This window comes from Bos mutus, chromosome 1, assembly GCF_027580195.1.
Source record: "Bos mutus isolate GX-2022 chromosome 1, NWIPB_WYAK_1.1, whole genome shotgun sequence".
Lineage (NCBI taxonomy): Eukaryota > Metazoa > Chordata > Mammalia > Artiodactyla > Bovidae > Bos > Bos mutus.
This window is the reverse complement of record NC_091617.1, coordinates 86,598,814-86,617,657: the sequence shown is the minus strand read 5'-3', so window position 1 is coordinate 86,617,657 and position 18,844 is coordinate 86,598,814. Positions and strand designations below refer to the sequence as shown.

General features: G+C 38.3%; 1 protein-coding gene across 1 annotated transcript in view; it reads left to right on the top strand.

Moving 5' to 3' along the window:
- Positions 1–18,844, top strand: part of ACTL6A (actin like 6A) — a 31,372-nt gene that overhangs the window by 6,976 nt on the left and 5,552 nt on the right. Inside the window, exons 2-11 of the mRNA XM_005892501.3 lie at positions 5,133–5,209; positions 5,373–5,547; positions 9,709–9,809; positions 10,426–10,523; positions 15,681–15,775; positions 16,046–16,152; positions 16,248–16,337; positions 17,758–17,819; positions 18,192–18,306; positions 18,455–18,535. Of these exons, the coding sequence (XP_005892563.1) occupies positions 5,133–5,209; positions 5,373–5,547; positions 9,709–9,809; positions 10,426–10,523; positions 15,681–15,775; positions 16,046–16,152; positions 16,248–16,337; positions 17,758–17,819; positions 18,192–18,306; positions 18,455–18,535 (1,001 nt within the window). The remainder of the gene's footprint in view (positions 1–5,132; positions 5,210–5,372; positions 5,548–9,708; positions 9,810–10,425; positions 10,524–15,680; positions 15,776–16,045; positions 16,153–16,247; positions 16,338–17,757; positions 17,820–18,191; positions 18,307–18,454; positions 18,536–18,844) is intronic.

The window sequence follows — 18,844 nt, the reverse complement described above, 5'->3', positions numbered from 1 at the left end:
GGTAAATTTGAGATTGGAAGCATCACTAGGTAGAAGTTGAGGCTGTAGGAGTGGAGCAGATTACAAAGGCCGAGTTAGAGGAGGGGCTCCTGATAGGGGGTCCTTGCCCTCCCTAAGGAGTCGATGGTTATAACTATCTATATTCATCTTTTTTTTTTTTTAATAGTCTATCTGAGAACATTCTAAGAAGACATAAGTGTCCTGAGCTGTGTGTATTAGTTTGCTGCCATAACAAAGAATGAGTGACTTAAACAACAAAAATTAATTTTTTCACAGTTTTTTCGGGTACAAGTCTGAGATCAGGTGTTGCCAGGGTTATTTTCCTTGTCGACCTTTCTCCTTGGCTTACAGTGGCCATTCCTGGCGTCTTCGCATGGTCCTCCCTCTGTACATATACGTGTCCAGGTTTCTTCTTCTTGTGAGGATATTAGTCATACTGGATTAGAGTCTACCCTAATGATCTCATTTTAACTTAGTCATCTCTTTAAATACCTTATCTCCAAACATTCAGTTACTTGGGGTTAAGACTCCAAAATCACTGCAGATGTTGACTGCACCCACAACATTAAAAGATGCTTGCTTCTTCGAAGAAAAGCTGTGACAAACCTAGATAGCATATTAAAAAACAGAGACATCACTTGGCTGACAAAGGTCCGTATAGTCAAAGCTATGGTTTTTCCAGTAGTCATGTACGGATGTGAGAGTTGGATCTTTGATGAAGAAGACTGAGCGCCAAAGAATTGATGCTTTCATATTGTGGAGTTGAAGACTCTTGAGAGTCCCTTGGACAGCAAGGAGATCAAATCAGTCCATCCTAGAGGAAATCCATCCTGAATGTTCATTGGAAGGACTGATGCTGAAGCTGAAACTCCAATACTTTGACCACCTGATGTGAAGAGCTGACTCATTGGAAAAGACCTTGATGCTGGGAAAGCTTGAAGGCAGGAGGAGAAGGGGGTGACAGAGGATGAGATGATTGGATGGCATCACCGACTCGAAGGACATGAGTTTGAGCAAACCTGGGAGATAGTGAAGGACAGGGAAGCCTGGCATGCTGCAGCCCATATGACTGAAAAACAGCAGGACTTAAGCATATGAATTTTAGGATGAAACAGTTCAGCCTCTCTCATTGTCCAAGGGTCCATGACACAGAAAAGGTTAAAAGCCCTGGTGCAAGGTAAAAGGTTAATCCTTGAGAGCAGGAGTAGAAAGTTTTGGTTAACCAAGCGATTAATTCATTTAATTAGGATATTTCTTTACCCAAGAGTATTCTGGTTAATTAAAGTCTTAGAGTTTACCAATTCATGTTCATTGGAATACTGCTTTACCTACTTTATACTTAAGTTTACATGCTGTGGTGAAAATAATTCCAGTGTACTGCTTTTAAGGGCCTTTTCTTTAAGACAAAATAATTTGAATCAGAGATTATGTAGAGAAAAGTTGATTACTTTGGGAAATGTAACAAATGCAGAAGATTGCTTTCAAATTAGAAATAAACATAAGTGCCTCTTCATTTTATTTCAACAAAAATGAGGTTACTGTGCTGTAAAGAAACCATCTCTCAACTGTGATCATTGCAGTGTAATAATCTTTATTTTAAAACTTATTATTTTAGTTTTTGAATACTTAATATTAAAAATAAAATTTATGTAAGTTTGTATGTGATACTTCTGTATTCACTGCTGAGATTAAATAAATGTAATATTTTGTCATATTTGTCTCAGATATTTTATGAAATAAGATGTTGTTGGTATAGATTCCTCCTCTCTGCTTCCTTAGAGGTAACCAGTAAGCTGAAGTTGGGATGTAATATTCCCCAACCCTATACATATTTTTATACTTTCATTAAATGTGTATGAATCCATAATGAATTAAATAGTATTAAAATATGTGTGCATAGTAACTAGGTTTTTAAAGTAATTCTTTTGAGATTTATCCATGTTGATACATGCAGATCTGGACTATTCACTTTTAACTGCTGTCTAGCAATAGTAAATATTTCACTGTATGAATAAGCTGTAGTTTACTTCCCTGCTGAGAGACTGTTTAATCTACCTTTTCCTGCGGCAAGCAGTGTGATGATAATTATTATCCCAGTACACTTATGTGCTTATTAGGTACCAGGCATTGTCCTAAGTGCTTCCATACTCGAGCATCCACTGAGATAGGAACTGTTAGCACACATTTTACGTATGAGGAAACTGAGGCAGAGAGGTTAGTAAGTCACCTGAGGTCACATATATAGCTAGTGAGGGTTCCTGTACATGTCTGCTCGTGATATACATGAGAGAGTTTCTCTAGAGAAGATAATAAGTGTAATTGCTATGTATGCACATTTTCAACTTTAGTAGATATGACTAAATTCCCCAGAGTGTTTGTATCAGTTTATAACTTTTGCTGGCAAATATGTAAGAGCTTCTTTTTTTCTACTTCTTTGACAATACTTGGTCTTACCAGACTTGACCTTGTCAATTTAATCGAGCTAAGCAATATTTATTTTTAATAATTCATTGAAAAATTGCTTCTTTCAAAAATCAATACCTAGAAAACCCAAGTGCTTTCTTTTAGGAAGTGTGCTGTTTTGAGTGAAGTATTTTTAAAGTATGGCGCTTCTCTGGTGGCTTAGTGGTATAGAACCCACCTGCAGTGCAGGAGATTGGATCCCTGGGTGGGGAAGATTCCCTGGAGAAGGAAATGGCAACCTACTCCTGTATTCTGGCCTGGAGAATCCCATAGACAGAGGAGCCTGACCGGTTCCAATCCATAGGGTTGCAGAGAATCAAACATGACTGAAGTGATTGAGCACGCATGTATGCACACACATTTTTAAAGTATACTTAGAGGCTTTTCTCTGAATTTGAATATGAAAAAAAAGACAGCTTTCTCTCTCAGCATTAAACTTTTATCTCCTACAAATCTGTGAAATGTGTAAACTTTGGTACCTTCATTTTAATGATTTTTACCTGGCCCACGTTATACCTTATAACATTATACCTTACCTCTGGTTCCTTATTTTTCTTGGGGTTTTGCTAAGTTTCTTCCCAAATTCCATGAAATATAATGTTGTTTAATGTATGAAAAAAATGGTGTACCTCTGTGTACTGGATACCTCTCCTTGGCCCTTCCAGATCCACTTTACTCCTATGTCTGCCCGCTCTGTCCCTTAAAGGTTGACCCTGGTAGACTATCTGTGGACTATTAACCTTTGGTTTGGCCCGTGGTACAGAGAGGCCTGGTGGGCTACAGTCCATGGTGTTGCACAGAGGCGGACATGACTGAGCAGCTAAGCACACACACGGTCATGGGGCTTCCTGCTTTGTGCCTCTTGTCCTGGTTTGATTATTTACAGCGGCTTCTATCACGTTTAGAAGTAGCTCTGTTTGGATGAGAAATGATATGATCACCCTAGCCAGTGGGGAGAGGTTGGCAGATGTGTTAGGCTGACTCCATCCTCAACTGAAGATCGCAGCTCCTGTCAGGTACCCTCCCAACACAGGTCTCTCTCCCGGTACTAGTAACAGTTCTTCCCTTGTGTTTCTTCAGTTCTAAGTGTGGCAACAGATTTCTGTTATCACTCGTCCTAGAATATCATACTGTCCTTTCTGGTTTTCCTGTATTGTTCTTGTATCTTTGTAAGTAGACCCTATAATAAGTAAACTCTCCTTTAGTTCAGTTCAGTTCAGTCGCTCAGTCGTGTCCAACTCTTTGTGACCCCATGAATTGCAGCACACCAGGCCTCCCTGTCTATCACCAACTCCCGGAGTTCACTCAGACTCACCTCCATCAAGTCGGTGATGCCATCCAGCCATCTCATCCTCTGTCATCTCCTTTTCCTCCTGCCCCCAATTCCTCCCAGCATCAGAGTCTTTTCCAATGAGTCAACTCTTCGTATGAGGTGGCCAAAGTACTGGAGTTTCAGCTTTAGCATCATTCCTTCCAAAAAACACCCAGGGGTGATCTCCTTTAGAATAGACTGGTTGGATCTCCTTGCAGTCCAAGGGACTCTCAAGAGTCTTCTCCAACACCACAGTTCAAAAGAGTCAATTCTTCGGCACTCAGCTTTCTTCACAGTCCAACTCTCACATCCATACATGACCACTGGAAAAACCATAGCCTTGACTAGACGGGCCTTAGTTGGCAAAGTAATGTCTCTGCTTTTGAATATGCTATCTAGGTTGGTCATAACTTTCCTTCCAGGGAATAAGCGTCTTTTAATATCATGGCTGCAATTACCATCTGCAGTGATTTTGGAGCCCAGAAAATAAAGTCTGACACTGTTTCCACTGTTTCCCCATCTATTTCCCATGGAGTGATGGGACTGGATGCCATGATCTTCATTTTCTGAATGTTGAGCTTTAAGCCAACTTTTTCACTCTCCACTTTCACTTTCATCAAGAGGCTTTTTAGTTCCTCTTCACTTTCTGCCATAAGGCTGGTGTCATCTGCATATCTGAGGTTATTGATATTTCTCCTGGCAATCTTGATTTCAGCCTATGCTTCTTCCAGCCCAGCGTTTCTCATGATGTACTCTGCATAGAAGTTAAATAAGCAGGGTGACAATATACAGTCTGGACGTACTCCTTTTCCTATTTGGAACCAGTCTGTTGTTCCATGTCCAGTTCTAACTCTTGTTTCCTGACCTGCATATAGTTTTCTCAAGAGGCAGGTCAGGTGGTCTGGTATTCCCATCTCTTTCACAATTGTCCACAGTTTATTTTGATCCACACAGTCAAAGGCTTTGTCATAGTCAATAAAGCAGAAATAGATGTTTTTTTGGAACTCTCTTGCTTTTTCCATGATCCAGTGGATGTTGGCAATTTGATCTCTGGTTCTTCTGCCTTTTCTAAAACCAGCTTGAACATCTGGAAGTTCACAGTTCACGTATTCCTGAAGCCTGGCTTGGAGAAAAACTCTCCTTAAATTACCTAATTTTAGCATATCGGCTCTTTGCTGATTGAACCTCTACTAATACACTATATTTGACTTGCTATATTTTAATTAAATAAGTCTTTAAGGCTATTTAAAACTAGGTTCAAAGTAGTAGTAACATGAATATAAGCACATTAAGTACTCCTTAATTTTCATATGGTACTTGTAAGTTGTTAATGTTAGATATCTTTTCATCTTTCCAGATGAAGTTGGAGCCCTTGTTTTTGACATTGGATCCTATACTGTGAGAGCTGGTTATGCTGGTGAAGACTGTCCCAAGGTCAGTGTAATGTTAGAGTTAATCAGATATACAGGAGCCATTCATGCAGAGTTAAATTCACGCAGAAAGTCTGACTCAAATATGGTAAAAGACATTAGTTGGTGGGAATGACTCCTCGATAAGAGTATGTAAAACTTGCAAATCATGTTTTTGACTCTTCCAGGTGGATTTCCCTACGGCTATTGGTATGGTGGTAGAAAGAGATGATGGAAGCACACTGATGGAAATCGATGGTGATAAAGGCAAACAAGGCGGTCCCACCTATTACATAGATACTAATGCCCTGCGGGTTCCGAGGGAGAACACAGAGGCCATCTCACCACTGAAAAATGGGATGGGTACGATAGTTTTTCCTATGGATTTGATTGTAAATGTAGAGTATGTATAGTACATTTCAGATATAAAGCAGTGGCTGCTTATAAGTTGAATATCAGCTATCTTCTTGTTTTTATTCCATGAACTGATGTTCCAGGCACTGAGAATACAAAGATGCGTAAAACATGTTTCTTTTTCTAAGAAACTTATAGGTATAGAAGGTAGATTTGTGTATATAACTGTGTTTGATAAGCAGTGGAGTTACAGAGGAGAGATATTTAACTCTATGGGGGTCGGAGATGGTTTTCACAAAGCAGGTAACTGTGCTGAATCTTGATCACGGAATAAGAATTAGCCTGCCTGACAAGTCTGGGTAAAGCAGAGCAACCAGCATGTATGAAGAGATGGTATTGTGGGAGAAACTTACATGTTTGGAAATGTCATCAGTTAAGTATGGCTATAACAGTAGGTGCATTAGGGCCGGTTGCAGGAAAGGCAGGCAGAGAGCAATCATAAAAGGGCTTGGAATGCCAGGAGTATATCAAGCAGGTAACTGAAATATTACCCTAAAGGAATTTTTAAACAGAGATGTGAAACGCTCATATATGCCAAATGGAAAGATTATTCTAACAGTAATACATAGGCGTGATTGGAGAGAGATACAGGAAGATCAGTTAGGGAGGTGAGTCCAAATGAGAAATGAAGAGGTTTTAAATTTTAACACTGATGGCAGAGATCCTGAGGTGGCTGTCTGAGATATCCAGGACAAATGGTTCTAAGAATTTAAACTTTCAAAAGTTTAAAAAACAGTTTCCTAGATTTTTGGAGTTACTGAATAAGGGATACCATGCACTAGGGAAGGGGCAAGCTTTATGGTCTTAAAAAGCAAATGTCCACTGTCACTCTTCAGTTCAGTTCAGTCGCTCAGTCGTGTCCGACTCTTTGCGACCCCATGCATCGCAGCACGCCAGGCCTCCCTGTCCATCACCAACTCCTGGAGTTCACTCAGACTCAACGTCCATTGAGTCGGTGATGCCATCCAGCCATCTCATCCTCTGTCGTCCCCTTTTCCTCCTGCCCCCAATCCCTCCCAGCATCAGAGTCTTTTCCAATGAGTCAACTCTTCGCATGAGGTGGCCAAAGTACTGGAGTTTCAGCTTTAGCATCATTCCTTCCAAAGAACACCCAGGGCTGATCTCCTTCAGAATGGTCTGGCTGGATCTCCTTGCAGTCCAAGGGACTCTCAAGAGTCTTCTCCAACACCACAGTTCAAAAGCGTCAATTCTTCGGCACTCAGCCTTCTTCACAGTCCAACTCTCACATCCATACATGACTACTGGAAATAGGTCCAGTTATTTACTAAAAAGGATTCACAAGATTCAGCGTGTAATGGTACCCATAGCTAAGATTTATTATGCCAAAAGGATACATAGCAGAATTGGCAAAAGGAAGAAAAGGGCATGCAGTGCCCAAAGGAAAGCAGCGCAAGCTTCCAAGCGCTTACAGTGTAGTCATAAAGGATGTGCTTAAACCTTCCAGCAGCGAGGAACATGTGTATGTGGTCTATTATACGTGCTCAGTTATATCCAACTCTTTGTGACCCCATGGACTGTAGCCTCCCAGGCTCCTTTGTCCATTGGATTTCCCAGGCAAGAATACTGGAGTGGGTTACCATTTCTTTCTCCAGAGGCTCTTCCCGACCCAGGCATCAAACCTGTGTCTCCTGAGTCTCCTGCATTGGCAGATGGTTTCTTTATGACTGAGCCACCTGGGAAATCCATGGTCTACTAAGGGAGCACATTAAAGACTCAGCACTCTGCTTCACACTTACAGGATAGCTGTATTATAAAGACAGACAATAGCAAGTGTGATGAGGATATAGAGAAACTGAAACCTCCATATCTATTTCTAGGAGAGAACATAAAATAGTACAGCAGCTTTGAAAAATAGTTTGACAGTTTCTTAATAGATTAAATATAAATTCACCTTATAATCCAAACAGTTCACTCCTAGGTATCAGTACAAGAGAACTGAAACCTATGTCCACACAAATACTTAAATGCAAACGTTCGTAGCAGCATTATCCATATTAACTGAAAGGTGGATATAGTCCAAAGGCGCATTGTTGGATGAATGGGTGTACACAGTGTGCTGTATCCATAAAATGAAGTCTTAATACTATTTGACACAAAATAACTGATACAAGTCAAAATATCAGTTGGGTTTTGATAAACCCCAAAAGCCTTATGCCAAATGGAGGAAATCAGATGCAAAATTCCACATAATGTGGAATCACTTACTCTAATATGGAATGACCAGGAAAAGCTAATTTATACAGACAGAAAGTAAAGTAGTAGTTGCTTGGGGCTGTGGATATTATGAGAAGTGACTGTTAAAGAGCATACAGTTTCTTTTTGAGGTGATGGAACTATTCTAAAATTATGTTGTAAAACGAGTCACACAACTGTGTAGCTTTACAGAAGAAAATCTCTTCATTGGACACATAAAATTCATTATATCTCTGTAGAACTGCTAAAGAACTAGAAGGATATTTTTTGTTACAAATATTTTATTTCTTATATTATCCTGATACTTGGAATAAATAACTATCTTTTGGATTCAGAAAAAAAAGGACTCAGTACCCATGGTTTTTATTGGTGACTGGTCATGTAGGTACCTTGTGCCCAACATGTTCCAAAACCCCAGACTCCCAGTATAAACCACACTGTTTGTATAAATGGTTTAGGCACAGTGATCTACTCTTATTTGGGGAAAGTTTTATATCAGTGTAGGAAACTGTTTACCAGAGAAGTTCCCAGATGCCAGCCAAGGGTCAGCCTTGCAAGCAGGCCTTTCTCAGGTTTGCTAAGTTAACTCTTTCTGCATAGCAAGTGAGTTTATTAGTTCAAAGTGTTTGAGTATAGATGCTGGTTTAATAAGCAAGTGAGAATGATTTTAAGACATGGAATTGATTTTTTTTTCCACCCAGAGTTTGGGATGTGAAAACAGGATTGAGGGTGAGATTCCTTATGGAAACTTACTCTGTATTTAACCAGTAGAGGTGCCTATGAAGGGGAGTGAGATGAACAATTAGAGAAGTAGGAGAAAATTCAGGAGAACACCAAGAAAAGAAAAAATTCGAGAAGTAAAGAAGTCCTGTGAGTCTCATTGTTCTTAACTGTGGTATTGAGATTTATGCTAAGAAGGGGAAAGAGAAGGTAAAGCTATAGAGGAAGTGCCTTGACCAAAATGTCCCATTCTGGACTTACCCTGGTCTGCCTGCCAATGCAGGGGACGCGGGTTCAATCCCTGGTCCAGGAAGATTGCACATGCTGCAGGGCAGCTAAGCTCACGTGATGCAGCTACCGAAGCCCGTGCACCCTAGAGCCTGTGCTCTGCAACAGGAGAAGCCACCACCACAGTGAGAGGCCTGAGCGCTGCAACTAGAGAACAGCCCCTGCTCACCAAAAGTACAGGAAGCCCATGGGTAGCAACGAAGACCTAACACAGCCCCAAAAACAAAACAGTGAATTAAAAAAACTCACCCTGATAGGCCTATAAAAATATTAATATGATGTACAAATGATGCCATTTCTTTGTTGGTCTGTGGCAGAAAAAGTCTGTAAACTCTTAAATCAATGGTATCAGTAATTTAGAGAGGTTAGATGAGATTACAGATGCAAAGGATCCACTGGATTTACCTGTTAGAAGATCACTAGTGACTTATGTGAGCAGTTTCAGTGTAATGTTTTAATGGAAAGCAAATTGAAAACATATTCTTCTTTAAATTTTTTATGATGTTTTTAGAGTCTTTTTTCATACAGATTATAGCTGTTAGCTCCAAATCATGCAATTCTGTTTCCTCTTAGAATTTGAATTGTGTTTTGGGCTTTATAGTTAGTACTTAACCGAATACTATTTATTTGGTATTTTAGGTCTGTTAGATACCTTAATTTTATCTGGGTCAGGTCTAGGGGTTATGGTACTGTTGGGGCCGGAGGAGCCATATCTAGAAGACAAAGCTAATGTTTATATGAAGTACTGTTTTATGAGGTAGAGCTGTAAAATAAGTCAATTCTGTATATTAAACTATTAGTGCTAAACCATTAGAAACAGTCTCTCGGAAGATGCTGTATTCATCTTCAACTAAGTATTGTTTTCAAGGTATTTATCTTATATTCTAGTTGAAGATTGGGATAGTTTCCAGGCTATTTTGGATCATACCTACAAAATGCATGTCAAATCAGAAGCCAGTCTGCATCCTGTTCTCATGTCAGAAGCACCGGTAAGACAAACTTTTTCAAGTTTTCTAGGTTGTTTTTTACTCATTTTACTCTTTTTCTCTAAAGAAGTATAGAAATTCATATTTTGAAAATGAGGGAAAGGGGGATTCTTTTTTAAATACTCTTACAACTTTTATTATTTCAATAATAAAAATACTCAAAGAACAACAGTAAAGCACCCTCTGGGTTCTGGCGGTTATTTATCTATTTTTTTCCAGGAATTGAATATCTAATTTCCTTTGACTGCTTCCCATTTTGGTTCATGAATTGTCCCTTATCCCTCAAGGGCAGTGTATATCTGCTTTTATACTCAATCTTAGGAGTGACTAGATTCACTCTTAAGATTTAATACTTCATGTTTATAAGAATCCTGATTACTCTATATTTTGAAAAGTCTATAGTTTCTAGAATTCATAGCAGCAATTTTACTTTTCAAATAATAAACTTTATTAAGTTTATTACAAATACATAGAGATAAATGTTGTAAAGATATTATGAAGATTTTCCATGGTAATTTAATGTTTTACATTTTTGTTAATACAGTACTGAAATGAATTTTAAGATAAATATGCATTTTAAACAATAAGTAATTTGGATTTCTTTTTCCCTCCTCTCAAGTGGAATACCAGAGCAAAGAGAGAGAAACTGACAGAACTAATGTTTGAACACTACAACATTCCTGCATTCTTCCTTTGCAAAACTGCCGTTTTGACAGCGTATCCTTGAAAGAGTAATACTCAGCTTCTCTTCATGAGTAACTGTGGTGTTGCGAAAGGTGATGTGCTCAGCAGGAAGACAGGAGTCAGTTCTTGCTTGTCAGAAGTTGAGGAGGTTGTCCCCATTGCTTTTTAGATACCTGTCTTTCAGTATTTCTTACTGGAACTGATGTGCACGAAAGTGTGAGAGGGAGATGGGAAAGAAACACTCAAATTCTGCTTGTTAATTTAACAAAGTTTTTAAAAAATTGTGTTTTTAGAAGGGGAATGTGAAGAGAAGGCCTAGATGAGTTCAAAGAGTGTCATTTCCTTCCTCCTCTCCAATACCTGAGAAAAGTGGAAGTTGTCTGTAAATTCATTTAAGATTTAATCACCAAATATTTTTTATGAGCATATTAAGGGACAGACAAGGAAATATTATGTCCTGACCTCAAAGAATAATGTAATATTCTTGTTGAAAACTAAATAACAGATTTAAATAATATTTCAAAATAGCACGGGCAAAAGTCATAAAGAAGTACATGATTCATTTGAAATTTTAAAATAGCAATTATAGTTCAGTGGAGGAAGATTGAAGCCTTATAGACCTTGTAAAGAAAAGAAAATTTTGAGACTTCCCTGGCAGTCAGTGGTTAAAGACTTCGCACTTCCAGTGCAGGGTACATGAGTTCAATCCTTGACTGGGGAACTAACATCCTGCACGCCATGTGGCGTGCCCGCCCCCCCGCCCACCCCCCAAAAAAAAAGTGAGGGGATTTAGTTGCAAGGTGAAGGGGAAGGAGTCCTGTATTTAGAGTTTAAGTAACAATGCTTATAAACTGATCTTGAGTTAGGTACTTAAAATCAGCCTCACCTTTTACACATTTATCCTGTGTACCTCCCTGGATTGCCATAATAGTCAAGTGGATTTTACATGTGTGAGAATCACTGTGGTAGCTGTAATCTAACATTTGTCTGTCGTGCTGTGTCTTGGAGATGACTTTAGCAAAAGTGTGGAGGTGGAAAGGGTAAGCATTCCTCACAGTGAGTTTAGAGTTGAAGATTTATATTCAGCTTTAGTGAGAGTTGTAAAAATAGGTTTAGGTCAGACTGTGGAAACCTTGCATGTTGTATTTTAAAAATGTGAACTTTAGAGTTGAGAGAACCATTGCAGGTTTTGAGTAGAGGATGGAGAGCACTAGCAGACTCTCTGTGTGCATTATCTCATTTCATTTTCATAATAACCCTGTCAAGAGTCAGAGTCAAGATAAGCAAACTGGTCCCAGTCCACAGCTTGAAAATGGCAGTTATGAATTTGAACATAAGATCTGTTTGGCTGCTTCCTTACAAGGAGTATGTAAACGGAATTGGCATTATTTTTAAACTTTTTATTATAGAAAATTTCTTATGTAAAAGAAGGTAGAACATTATATTGAACTGCCATGTGCCCGTCACCCAGGTTCAGTCATTTTCAACACAGAGCTAAGTTGCATTAGCTATATAACCATATCCACTCCCCCTCCTTCCATGGTTTTGAAATAAATCCCAGACATTAAGCATGTCTCTCTAAAAGATTTCACCATGTCTTTTTTTTTTTTTAAAGATACAGCCACAATTTATTTAAAAACGAACAAACAAAAAACATATTTGAATCGGTACCCAAACAACAAGGATCATACACTGTATTTGTTTGATGTGTCCCTTGGGTCACTGGTCTAGATTGTAACCACTGCCTCACCCCCTGCTTTTTTCCATCTTGTAATTATCTGGTAAAGGAAGTAGATTGTCCTGTAGAATTTATAACATTTCTGGCTTTTGTTGACTGGTGTTTTTTACTATGTTCTTCTAGCCCAGTGGTTCTCAAGCTTTTATACCTAGAGCTTTTATTTATGTGGATCATATCGGGATATATTTGCCATATTAGTAATTAAGCTTAAAAAATTATATTTGCTTCTTTTAAGTAAATTAATAATATGTCAGTTGCATGTTAATGTAAATAAAATATTTTAATGTCAAATAACTGTTTTCCGTAACCAAAGGTATTAATAAGAAGAGTGGCTTCATTTTGCAATTTTTCAAATCTCTTTAACGTTGGACTTAATAGCAGAAGTTGGATTCTCATATCTAGCCTTTAGATTTAGTCTGCTGTGTATCATATATGACATAGCCTCTGGAAAACTCTCTTGTACATTCATGAGAGAATGACAGTGAAAAGGGCAAATAACATTTTAGTATTATTCTAAAGATTGTTTTGACTTCTCAAACATGGTCTTGGGATTCTTTTACACTTTAAAAAATTACTGGGGGACTTCCCTGGTGGTCCAGTGGTTGAGACTCTGCCTGCCAATGCAGGGGACACAGGTTTGATCTCCAGTCCAGACAGATCCTACATGGCACAGAGCAGTTAAGCCTGTGTGCCACAACTACTGAGCCCATGTGCTGCAGCTACTGAAACCCGTCTGCCCTAGAGCTCATGGTCCGCAGCAAGAGAAGCCACCGCAGTGAGAAGCCTGCACAGCACCATGAAGAATAGCCCCCGCTCACCACAACTGGAGAAAGCCTGAGCGCAGCAACAAAGACCCAGCTCAATGAAAAATAAATATATAAATAAAATTATTAGAAAAACAAGACACTGGAAAAGTGCAAGAAAAAACACTAAGGATACCACAGAGCTTTGGTTTTTATAGGTTATAGCTATCAATATTACTGTTTAAGAATTTAAAACTAAGACTTTTAACATTTTCTTATTAGTTTAAAAAAAAAAAAGGATAGATACATTAATGTCAACACAAGTAACAGTTTTATGAAAAAAATAACTTTTTTCAACTTTTGTTTTTCCAAAACAAAAACATTAGTGAAGAGATTAATGTTTGTTTTATCTAACTTAACTGATAGCTGGCTTCTCATCTGCCAGCCTCAGGCTCTGCCCTCCTGACACCTCAGTTTGAGAGGCAGGCTTTAGCTAGCTGTCTGCTGGCGGAGCTGCATACTTGTGGAAAATTCATTTAGTTACAAAGGTAGCAAAATCATTGGTGCCCCTCATTTTTCAAGAATGCATTATTCTCCTGTTCTCTCTGCATTTTATTGGTTCCTCTGAAGTCCTGCATTTGAATAGTTCAGTTGTCAACCAAACGTTCGGGTAGATTCTACACTCAGGTTTTGTGTTTTGCCCATTCTGTGGTTCTCTTGCTTCCAGAGTTTCTACCTTTAATGTCCAGCTTTTCTTCCAGCCCTGAACTCTCTGTGTAGACTTAGGTGGTAAGGCTGTAGTTCTTTACTGTTTTCTTGAGCTGTAGCCTGGAAGCTGGGAAGCACTTTCAGGAGAGGAGGCTGCAGACTTGCAGTTCTTACTCCTTCAAGTTGCAGTTTCATGAGGATTAGTTTTGGCTGAATTTTGACTACTTTTAAATACTTTGCAGTGTTTTGAAATGGTCACTGAAAATAATTTGTCCAGATTTTAGAACTGTCATCTATAGGAGGGCTTACATACTTTTAGTCTGGTGTTACTGTATCACTTTGTACTAATAGAGATAAAATTAGTGTTTATATATATAGTCCACCAGAGATCAATGAAGTAGCACTAATAGCAAAGATAAATTATTAACCTACCTTTCTGGCCACTTATTCTCAGAGCTCTTTTCTCTGTTCATTCCTGCCCATGCCTTCGTTTTCTGCTCTTAGTCTTTCATCTCTCTTGACATGTTCTTTCTGATTTTGACATGTTCTTTCTGATTTAACTATTTCCTTGACTTCAGATACCACTTATACACTGACCAATTCCAAATCATATCTGTATCCCAGATCTTTCTTGTGAGCTCCAGGCCCATGTCCAGCTGCCTACTAGAACTTTTTCTATTAGTTATTTGTTTAAGCACTTTAAACTCAATATATCCAAAATTGAATTCATCTTCTCTCCCGTCAAATTTATTCCTTCTCCTTTGTGTCTTATCTTACTCCCAGTTGTCTAGACCAGAAATCTTTCTCATTAATCCTTCAGATTAAGTAGTAATCAAGCCCTGTGTAATCCAGCCTCCCCTGACTCCAATCCAAACCCACAAATCCATTTATTTCTCTGTACACTGCCATTATATTAAGTGTAGCCGTTCCTCTTGCCCATTATTCACACTGCAGCTCTAATCATCTTTGTTGATTGCCAACCTGCTGATTTAAGCCCTAATCATTTCCCACAGTCTTGCCTTTCTTATTCTTTCAGGCTCTGCTGAACTGGCTCTGCACTTCCCAGACCTCTTCCTGTGCTCTTGCCTCCTGGCCTTCCCACATGTTTCAACTCTTCACCATGCCCCCCTCCTCAGCTTTCACTTGGGTTTCCTAGGGATGGGTTATACTCCTTTATACTCTCCCAGGGCATCCTGAACTGTTCTTTGTATAGCTTTATTGGTCTCCTCTTCACTAAACAGGATATCCTTCAGGGCACAGACAGCTTTGTTTCACCCCTTTGTTCTTCTGTGCTTAAGGAATGCTAGTAAGAGACTGCTTCCCTTCTTTATTGAGCACCAGACTCATCACTAGGCACACGATAGATGCTCAGTAAATGTTGGATGACCCAATGAATGACTGCACTCCTAAATGTCGTTTGTGATGTTCATGTCATGTAGGTCTTCTGCAGCACAGAACTGTGGAAAATGGGATAAATTCTGTCTGCTGATATTCACTGGCTGTTGAATCTACCTGGAATAGCTCTTCGTATTGAGCTGGGAGAGATGATAACTGCCACTCAGCTGCCAAACTGCTGAAATGGTTCTTTAATCCTGTGTGAGAATGGTTTCAGTTTTTAGCTCAGATGGCACAGCCTCCCACTGCTCTTCCCAAGTTTCTGTAGATTTTGTTAAATGCTTCTCAATTTGTTGGAAGCCCTTTTGATCTGTGCCAGAGACTTTGAATAATTGTGCTAATTTTGACCAGCTTAACAGATGTCTGTCTCTGGGATAAAGGTTTCTCTGACTTTCTCATACCACCATTCTGAAAGTCCTGCCTGTTGTCATTTTTTTTTTAAACCAGAGTTATTATTTGATATCAACTTTCATCCCTGTGTTTACTTTAACACATTTTTAAGCCATGATGCATGTTTTAAAAAAGCCATAATAAAAACCTTCCCTTTACAAATAAACATTATTTTAGGAACCTTGATACTTTCTTTTCCTTAATGCTTTAAACTAGATTTGCTAATGGTCGTTCTACTGGGCTTATTTTGGACAGTGGAGCCACTCACACCACTGCAATTCCTGTTCACGATGGCTATGTTCTTCAGCAAGGTAAGTTTTTAACCAGGGTTCACTGAGGACAGAGATCATGAAATAAAGCAATGACTTGGGCTATCAAAGTCGTTTCCAAGTCATGTTTTTTTTTTAAATCTGTAGTATATAGTGTATATTTAAAACTGATGCATGGCTTCATTCATGCTTGGAGGATACTTCCGTTAGTTCTACTTGAAAGAACTTAATCGTGTAAAAACACAGGAAATTCATCCCAAGGAGCTTGGATGGAATGCTTTCTTACTGAGTCCTGTGTAATCTGTTTCATAGGCATTGTGAAGTCCCCTCTTGCTGGAGACTTTATCACTATGCAGTGCAGGGAACTCTTCCAAGAAATGAATATAGAACTGATTCCTCCATATATGATTGCATCAAAAGTAAGTGATGATTGAATCTTATTTCTGGGGCTTACCTTCAACTCCGCACCCCCATGTTGTGAACTCTTAACCTAGCACTTGTTCTTGGCACTTAGGAAGCTGTTCGTGAAGGGTCTCCAGCAAACTGGAAAAGAAAAGAGAAGCTGCCCCAGGTTACCAGGTCTTGGCACAATTACATGTGTAACGTAAGTAATCCTGTTCTCATGACAAAAGCATTATATAGGCTGTAAGTCTTTGGACAGAGTATGAGCATTTTGTATTTTCAAACTTATATTTTTAATGATATTTGCAAACAAAATTAATAGCTTTTGTCAGGGGCTGGGGGAAGGGTATGCTTTTCATGCTTGTCAGATATCAACAAACTACTCTGTATTCATTTGGACTACTGTGGTGAGACCTGAAAGGAGCTTTGGGGTAAAAACAAACTAGTGTGGCTCCGTTAACATTTTCTTTCTTAAACTTGAGTCAGCTATATAAAAAAATATATTATTGTTTATAGCAAGGAGCCAATGAAAGGTTTTCTTTACTGAAAATCCGTCTCTGACCGTGAATGACTTACTAATGGGGGAGAGGTTAGTAAAACAACCTCTCACACCACAATATGCATTCTTTTTTTTTTTTTTAATATTTGTTTATGGCTGTGCTGGGTCTTTCTGCTGCACACAGTTGTGGCGAGCAGGGGCTCTCTTCACTGGATGTGTGGGCTTCTCACTGCAGTGGCCTGTCCTGTTGTGGAGCACGGGCTCTAGGGTGTGGTGACTTCAGTAGTCGCGGCTTGAAGGTTCTAGAGCACAGGCTTGGTAGTTGCACGGGTTTAGCTGCTTTGATGCATGTGAGATCTTCCCAGATCAGGGATCGAACCTGCGTCTTCACATTAGCAGACAGAGTCTTTACCACTGAGCCACCAGGGAAGCCTAATATGGCAGTGATATAATATATTTGAATATTTGACAAGTTTTTTATACCCAAGGATAAAGATTTTTTGTGGGTGTTCGATACAAGGAAAAATTGTGAAGATGATTAATAGCTGTACCTAGACCTTAGAAGATTTTTCCTTAGCAGCTCAGAGGTCCTATGTATTTCACTGCATGTTTTGTAACTGTTTTATACTATGTCAGTCATTAAAAGTACCATAAGATACAATGTATATGCATTTTATGTATGTATATTCAGTTAATGAAGTCTTGCTTTTAAGCTTATTTTAAAGGGAAAAACAGTAAATCAACTGTATTCCAATAAAAAAATTTTTTAAGTAAAAAAAAGTTTTATTATGCAGAACTGTGATACAAGGGTTTCCACTTATTTTTATCTCATCATTTTTTTTTCCATAACAGTTGTAATTTAAATGTTATATAATTTAGTTCATAATACAGGTGTTAAGAATTAAGTTTCTTGATGCTCAGAGTCCTTGGCTGGGTAGATTTATATACTTGAAATGAGTTAGCCATCTAGGAACGTGGTCCAGTTTCATTAAGAAAAATGTTTTGGATGGGAAAGGGAAGAAAAAAAAGAAAAATGTTTTGAAAATAATGTTATGAAAGTATAGATTATAAAGACAGATCTCAATAATCTTGTTTCTTAACCTTTTTTTTTTTTAATTCATAGTGTGTTATCCAGGATTTTCAAGCCTCAGTACTTCAAGTATCAGATTCAACTTACGATGAACAGTATGTTTTTTTGTTTTTTTTGTACAAGACTTAAAACTTAAACTGTATACTTCATATATATATAAAACTGAATCAATTTGCTATACACCAGAAACTAACACAACATTGTAAATCAACTATGCTTCAATTTTTTTAAAAAACTGTGTATTTCATAAATGAGGAGAGAAATTGATTTGTTTAGTTAAAAATTTGTAGAATATGCTTAACTGGTCTAAAGATAAAAGGTTAAATACTGAATAACATTTTGAAAGAAAATAAGGTTTTACCATTCTGCTTTCTTACAAGCTGATAATTCCTCAATATTGTTTATAATAGTTTGTAATTCTGAAGAGGATGTTTGTCTCTGTTTAATATTGTCTGATACACTTTCAGAGTAGCTGCACAGATGCCAACTGTTCATTATGAATTCCCCAATGGCTACAACTGTGATTTTGGAGCAGAACGGTTAAAGATTCCTGAAGGATTATTTGACCCTTCCAATGTAAAGGTATAGAAGTTTATTTCATAATCAGCCTGGTTTTTTCCTTTAAAGATCTCTTGTAATTACAAAAGCTAAATAAGACTATAAACTTTTTTCGATGTGCTTTATGGTTTGAAGGTCTTCTGTGTGACTGCTGGTTTCTGTTTTGTTGTAGGGGTTATCAGGAAATACGATGCTGGGCGTCAGTCATGTTGTCACTACAAGTGTTGGAATGTGTGATATTGATATCAGACCAGTAAGTGCCACTCTTGTTTATGGCATAAGGGTATCTTTTAGGGCAAACCAGTGCCCCCGGTATTTATGGCCATCATTTTTTTAAAGTTGGCAACTTTGGCCACTGACTCTGAAGTCCATTTTATGAAAGAATATGTAAAAAAAATGAAGTTCTACTAGAAAAGGGAAAATGCAAAACTCAAAAGCTGTCGTGTCCAGTGTAGTTAGCTTTTGGCCACGTATGGCAGTTCAACTAAAATAAATAGAAATTTACATTTCAATTCTTCAGTTGCATGAGCCACATTATAAATGTAGCTAGAACATTTTCATC